Source organism: Mastomys coucha, unplaced genomic scaffold (genome assembly GCF_008632895.1).
Source record: "Mastomys coucha isolate ucsf_1 unplaced genomic scaffold, UCSF_Mcou_1 pScaffold1, whole genome shotgun sequence".
NCBI lineage: Eukaryota > Metazoa > Chordata > Mammalia > Rodentia > Muridae > Mastomys > Mastomys coucha.
In genome coordinates, this window is record NW_022196891.1 from 78,690,667 (window position 1) to 78,698,192 (window position 7,526).

The 7,526-nt window shown below is 42.9% G+C and overlaps 1 protein-coding gene and 1 long non-coding RNA gene across 9 annotated transcripts in view; one reads left to right on the forward strand and one right to left on the reverse strand.

Moving 5' to 3' along the window:
• Positions 1-7,526, forward strand: part of Dnah14 (dynein axonemal heavy chain 14) — a 230,250-nt gene that overhangs the window by 128,050 nt on the left and 94,674 nt on the right. For all 8 annotated transcript variants that reach the window (XR_004109335.1, XM_031336881.1, XM_031336892.1 and 5 more), the window contains 2 exons: positions 1,000-1,122; positions 6,028-6,186. Coding sequence is in view for 7 of the 8 variants with exons in the window: in XM_031336881.1 (XP_031192741.1) it covers positions 1,000-1,122; positions 6,028-6,186 (282 nt within the window). In the remaining variant the exon portion in view is untranslated. The remainder of the gene's footprint in view (positions 1-999; positions 1,123-6,027; positions 6,187-7,526) is intronic.
• The window catches only part of LOC116067939, an 18,992-nt gene continuing 15,077 nt past the window's right edge, over positions 3,612-7,526 (reverse strand). Inside the window, exon 3 of the long non-coding RNA XR_004109368.1 lies at positions 3,612-3,659. This is a non-coding gene — a long non-coding RNA (uncharacterized LOC116067939). The remainder of the gene's footprint in view (positions 3,660-7,526) is intronic.

Genomic DNA, 7,526 nt, shown 5'->3' on the forward strand with positions numbered 1-7,526 from the left:
AAAAAAAAAAAAGGGAAGGGAAAGGGAAGGGAAAAAGAAGAGAAAGAGAAGGGAAGGGAAAGATAAGGGAAAGGGAAAGAAAGAGGAGGGAAGGAAAAGGGAAGGGAAAGGAAAGGAAAGAGAAGAGAAAGGGAAGGGAAGGGAAGGAAAAGGGAAGGAAAAGGGAAGAGAAGAGAAGGGAAAGAGAAAGGAAAGGAAAGGGAAAGGGAAAGGAAAGGGAGAGGGAAAGGAAAGGGAAAGGGAAGGGAAGGAAAAGAGAAGAGAAGGGAAAGGAAAGAGAAAGGAAAGGAAAGGGAAAAGGAAAGGAAAGGGAAAGGGAAGAGAAGGGAAAGGAAAAGGAAAGGGAAGGAAAGGGAAAGGGAAGGGAAGGGAAGAGAAGGGAAAGGAAAGAGAAAGGGAAGGAAAGGAATGGGAAAGGGAAGGGAAAGGGAAGGAAAAGGAAAGGGAAGGGAGAGGGAAGGAAAAGGAAAGGGAAGGAAGGGGAAAGGGAAGGAAAAGGAAAGAGAAGAGAAAGGGAAGGGAAGGGAAAGGGAAGAAAAGGGAAGGGAAAGAGAAGAGAAAGGGAAAGGAAGGAAAGGGGAAGGAAAGGGAAGGGAAGGGAAGAAGAGGGGAAGGAAAGGGAAGGGAAGGAGAGGGGAAGGGAAGGAAAAGGGAAAGGGAAAGGGAAAGGGAAACTTCTGTATTATATTGGTTTGTCCAGAGCCAGTATGTTACTGGAATTTACTAGTATCCAAACACACAATAGTAGCAAGCACTTTGGAATAAGGTCTCTTAGGACATTTGATCACAATTTATCCTCTTCTACATGTAAGAACATGATTAAAGGTTAATAAACTTTTGCTTTTCTACAAGCTGATACTAGGAGGAGATGGCCTGCCTGTTTTATATAGTTGTATGAGCTTCAGTGGACAGCTATGTCACAAAACCTTACCTTCCAGGCAGTGTCCACACCGCTGCTGATCCAGTTTCTTACTAGATTCTTGTGTTTGTTCTTTTCAGACACTTGCACCAACTTACCCGGTAGCGAGCGGTCTGTATTTGGGTATTTTGTGGACTTACAGCAATGTGAGTTTATGCCTTGGTCAGATTTAGTTCCTAATGTGCAGACCCTAATTCAAAAAGGTAAGTACCATTACTTTTTAAAAGGCTTTTAACTTCTAAAATTCTGGAGGTATATTAATCCTAAAAATAGATAATTCTCAACATTGGGGCTTGCTATATTCTGATATATATATCTTTGTAGATATGGTTTTATTCATATTTATAAAATATGCTTTTACATCATTTATGAACATTACTTTAAAAGAAATGTGTAGTAGGGGCTGGAAGATGGCTCTGAGATGAAGAGCACTGGCTACTTTTCCAGAGGACCTCTTTTCCCAGTGCCCACATGTCAGCTCATAACTATCTACAACTCAAGATTCGGGGGATCTGATGCCTCTTCTGGCTGCACTGAGCACCAGGCATGCACCATGCTGGCAAAACACCCATAGATATAAAATAAAAAGAAAAACATGTATCATATTTAAATATGTTGTAAAACTACAGTATATGGAGTCTCACCAATAATGGTGTCTACTGGCTTAACTAGCCGTGGTTACTAAACAATAACGGAAAATACCTCTTCAAAAGTAAGAAATGCACCCACACAAGACTGTGTACTTTGTTGTAAAAAAAAAAAAAAAAAAAAAAAAAAAGGTGGACATGGGTGGTTCAACATGTGAAATCCCAGGCCCGGAGGGTGAGACAAGATAGCCATTAGTTTGAGTGCAGTCTGGAACATATAATGAGTACCAGTCCAGCCATAGCCCCCATCTCAACAGAGCAACAACAACAACAGCAACAAAGTAGAAACGGATGGTTTAGTTTTTAACATCATATGTATCCATCTACTCAAAGTTGTTTTCATTTGCAACCTACTTCTGTGTGTCACAGAAGACCCTGCCACTTGTTGGACTGTTGTAGCCATCATTGGCTACATGAACTGGGTTCCTGAGAGGAAAGATGGGGCTACATGGGAGGACAGCGAGAGAAGAATAAAATGGGACCAAGACAACTTTCTGATCAAGGCCCAATGTGTATTTCAGAGTCTGAGAATATAAAGGGAGGGGACCCATCCCTCACTATGCCAGGATCTTGTGGCCTCATCAGCATCTTGTTGCTCATCAGGAACTCATCAGCCAGATAGGCTCAGCAGCTCAGCAGGTGGTGGCTCCTTGTCGGAAGCTGCAGATGTGGCAGGACAATAGGCTTCACCTAGGTTGGAAGGCTCCACCCTAGGTGGGCTAGCCGGCTGCGGCAGAGCAGGATCTGAATCAGCCTGCACCACGTAAAAGATGCTGGTAAAAGATGAAGGTCAGACCTTAATGAGGAGAGTTAAGGCTCTTTCAGCTTCACAGCGCTTCAACTCTCTAGAGGTGTGAACTCAATACACGTTGAACAGAAATCATGTTTTGCTCTCTTTTTTTTTTCTTCTCAAATTGGGTCTTTTCCCAAGCTTGACAGCACTAGACCATGGACAGTGGCTGCAGCTCTCAGCCAGCCCCGTGACCTCAAGATCAAGAACCCAATATGCCCAATCCTAGTATACCATGTTGCTAAACTAGGATATTCTGGGGGCTAACTGCAGTAAACACATCTCACATGGCAGTATTTTCATATTCTCAACTTCCTGTAGGTTTGTTGGATATAACCCCATCCAGAGTTACAAGCGTGTGTATAAAGTATTTAATAAATTCACAATTAGGGTGCTGGGGAAGAACAGAGGCAGCAGAAGCCAGGCGGACAAGGCAGTGTCCTCCAGCAGTCTACAGAAGTGGTCTCCTAGCTGGAAGACCTTGCAAAAGCATGGCCTCTGTCGCCACTGCCCCACAGCCCTAGCGTCTTCAGCCACAGCCAAGGATCCTTAGCTATGGCCGACACTAAAGACAAGGAGAAGAAATTCCCCACCACCAAGGTCTTCGGCACCATCAAAAGGTCCAAAGTCAAAAATGGTCATGGATTTGCAAATCAAAAGGACATCAAAGAGTTGTGTTTGTACCTGTGAGGTAGCTCAGTGGATAAAGGCCACCAAACCTGGTGATCTGAGTTTGGTCTCTGGGATGCACACAGTAGAGAGCACCCACTCCCACAGGGTCCTCTGAGCTCTGCGTGCTTGCTGTAGCATGTATACGACCATACACACTAAAGTATATATATATATTGAATGTTTTCAAACATGGTGGTCTCTGTCCTGCATAGAAAACATAAAGACTAGAGAGTTTGGTGTGACTGAGGAGAAAGGAGGCTGAAGCAGCTGATGGGAATGGCCTGCAACCGGGCTCAGTTACAGCAAGGCTACTTTGTCGGATACCACAGGCCTCTTAGTAATACCACTGAGAGAGAAAGAGATGAAGGTGTTCGCTGAAATCCAAGGCAATCTGTGCTTGGTTGTCAACTAAAAAATCAGGTTGAAAATACTTAGAAAGAGGTACAAAGTGTAAACCATGGCAAGATCAGGGCTGGAGAGATGGTCGGAGGTTACGAACACTGGTTACTCTTGCAGAGGATCCAGTTTCCATTCCCAGAATTCACATGACAGCTGACAACCATCTGTAACTGCAGTCCAGGGTATCCATCCGCTCCCTCCTCTGGCCTCCGTGAGCACAGTGCAGACAGACCTGCAGGCAAAACACTTGTACAAATAAAATAAAAAGACTTACATGGCACAGTCAATTTAAGAAAGAATCGAATAGATCTTTTAAAAGTTTTGATTGTATGTGCTTGTGTGTATATGGCGTATGTGTACACATACATATCCATGATGAGGGGAGGGGCTACATATGTCCTGGCAGTCATGTGGAAGAAAGCAGACACCTTTATAGAGTAGGTGCCCTCCTTCCACTTCTTCTTTGCTTCTAGGGATCAAACTCGGCTTGCAAGGTGAGAGCTTTTACCACTGAGACATTTCGCTGGCCCAGAATAGATCTTGTGCACATGAAAAATGCAGAATTTTAAAAGCAAAACTAGGGCTGGATAGTCGGCTCCACAGTTAAGAGCACTTGTTGCTCCTTCTGAGAAATTGGGTTTGATTCCAGTGCCCACATGGCATCATCTCACAACTGCCTCCTGCTCCAGCCCTGGGGAATCCATCACCCTGTGCTGACCGTGGAGGGCGCCAGGCATGCACACGGTGCACAGGCATACTTGCAAGGGAAATACTCAGACACAAATAATCAAATAAAATGTAAATAAATAAATAAAACAATCCACTGGAGGAAATGGGGAATCATTGTCATTATAAAGTATATGTTTTAAATTAATGTTATTTTGAAAACACAAAATTGTGTAGTTACAAAAGAGAAAATATGTAGATACAACATTTGGAGATAATTAAACTTTAGTATTTCCTGATATTATCCTAAAACAACTATAAGACTCAAACATCACCACCAATTACCAATAAAGATTCAAATAAAACAAAGAGTTGACATGAAAATAAATGACTCTCAAATATAAATAGTATTGACTCCATATGAGAAATGAGAAGTAAACGAGAATTAGATACAACTTTTATAACGTCAGAAAGATTAAAAATACTCAATACCTTTGTCATTCAGCTTCTCAAATGGTGGTGGGCAATTTGTCTGTGTCCATCAAAATCTCAATTCACAAAATTGATTCAGAATCAGTTGACACTGACCATAAGCTCTGCTTATAGATAATTACTCCAGAAGTCATGTGTGAATTGCCTGTGAGTACTGTATAAACTTGGCTTTATTTGTAACAGCAAAAGATTTGAAATAGTATAGACCCCCCATCACTACCACACTGGGGAAAAGTTTATTGAACATCCATTAAATAATGCTAATAAAAAGAGCTGGAGAGATGGCTCAATGGCTAAGAGCACTGACTGCTCATCCAAAGGTCCTGAGTTCAATTCCCAACAACCACATGGTGGCTCACAACACAACCATCTGTAATGGGATCCGATGCCCTCTTCTGGTGTGTCTGAATGCAGCTATAGTATGCTCATATACATAAAATAAATAAATCTTTAATAATGCTAATAAAAAACTGGGTTGGCTTAGAAGGCCCCATAAAGTCACCAAAATGAAAGTGAAGCAGGTGGCAGAAAAGAGCCCACCCTGTGGGAATTAGTAATTAGGGAAGGGAGGCAGAAAGGCTGCGTCCACAGTAAGGCTTGACATCATGGCTCTCTGCGTGTTCTGAATCTGTCCAGCTAATGTCCCATCAAGTATAAGCAAACACTGGATCAGTACGGCTGAGCTAACGCCAGCTCAGCAGTTCTTCTGGGTAGTGGGAAGGAGGGAACGAGACAGTGTGGAGAGTAAAAGAGCAATTCCTGGAGCCCAGGTAAAGGGGAATGACAGGACCGACTCCACACACACTCCATGGCATATACACACACCTACATATAACAGTACACACACTCCATGGCATATACACACACCTACATATAACAGTGCCCGGCAGTGTCAATAAAGAGATGTTAAGGTGCGATTAGGGTAGCATTATAGAGAGCATTCGTGTCTGCAAGAGGCTGGTTTGGTTTTGCCTGTGTGTGTGTGTGTTGAATTGTCTGTGTTCAACTGTCCCTTACTTTTTGCCATGTCAGTTTCCTGTGGTTCAAATAAGCAGGTTGAAGGCTCATAAACACTTGTATGATCACAATTCCCAGCAGAAAGGAGTCTGGAAGACTAGGTGAGCAGCCAGAGAGGTGGGTTCTTAGGAGAATGGTAGGCAGCTTGGGACTAGCTTCTAGCAGGACCCACCACACTAGCAGCAGGGTCGGGGCAGGAAAGTCAAGGAGCTCTCTTCTCGGAACATTGGCAGTGCCTTGGCTGAAGGAAGTGCTTGGCGCCAGTGAGAGAGAAATCTTTTGAGATCAACCAAGACCCTAGGCGCAAGCAACAGTGTCTGTCATGCACCATGTTGACTCATCCAGAGAGTATCACCTAACAAAAAGAATAGGTTCGGGTCTCATTAGAGGTCATCTGAAGCCTAGCGACTGTCTTCTGACCTTAGGGACATCGTTAGTGACTGAATTCCCGGGATCTGGTGAGAGTGTGCTAAGGATGAAGGAATATGGAGAATACGTGAACTTCACGGCTACCAGAGACACCATCTGCCTCTCTTTCCTCATGAGCCTTCTCCAGAGGAACTCCTACCCTGTACTTCTCACAGGTAGGAAAAATAAGTAACAGAGAGGGGATTTCCAGGATAAGAAGAAGTTTAACAGTTATTGAGTCTAATTCTTTTTAAGTGTGCTTAACTCATAGGCCCCTGAAAATTCAGAGAGACTAATTTTCACAGTCCTACAAACAGCCTGCGAATGCCAATTTTAATATAGGATGTCATAAACCTGTCCACATATCTGTCTTCCTTCTTCCCCACAGTGGTTTTGTTTGTTTGTTTGTTTTGATGGGCTCTTGCTGAGCGTCCCAGCCTGCCACTGAACATGTGATCCTCCTGTCTCAGCCTCCTACAACTCCAGACTTAGATGTTTACTTTGTTTTTTTTTTATCTTTTATCTTTTCATTACATTAAAGACAAAATCTAGAAATAGACACTTTGGATGAGTATGTCATTGACCTCATGGGCCCTGGTCCTCAGAGGGAGATCAGCTGATCTAAGGATCACCCCTGGACACCAGTTGTCTACAGCTCGTGGGCCCTGGTCCTTAGAGGGTTGGCCACCTCTGGATACCAATTGTCTGATTAAACTTAAATATGCAATTTGTCAATGTAGTGTAAAATTTTCCAAATCTTTTTCTATTACCAAAACCTAAGAAGTGACTCAAGACAGTTCCGTTAGTTCTGAATATCCAGCCCATTGATTACCATTTTCTTGCCCCTGACCTGTGTCGTAGATCACCAGATGCCAATAGTAGAGTACTCACATCACAAAGAACTTGAGATGCATGACACTCAGATAATACATAGTTGCTTCTAATTTCCTCTAAGAAAACTCTTACATTTTCTGTTTTGTAAACTTGGAGTCTTGGGCATTTTCTGCTCCAGTTAGTTTATTATTAAATGCCTCTGTTAGATTGTGTTAGTGAAAAGAAAAATTTAAGGGACCTGGGTTTTGTGGCATGACTGCAGTTCCAATACTCAGGAAGTTAAGGCAAGAAGACTGTTTAGTTCAGGGCTACCCTAGGCTACACACAACCCTCCCTCAAAAAATAAAATAAAATAAATGAGGAGGAAGACTGGAGAGATGACTCTGTCCTTTCTGCTCTTGCAGGGGCTCAGGTTTTTCCTAACACCCACATCATAGTTCATAACTACCTGTAACTCCAATTCCAGGAGAGACTACAACCTTCCTGTCCCAGAGTCATGCAGATGCTACACACATGTGCACATAAAATGTCTTCTTTTCAATTGGGTTTCATTTTGTTTGTCCAAGAGTCCCATTTAATGTAGTTCTAGTGTGCTACGAGCAAGAAAGAGTTGTGTCCTGAGTGAGGTAACCCAATCACAAAAGAACAAATACGGTATGCACTCTCTGATAAATGGTTATTA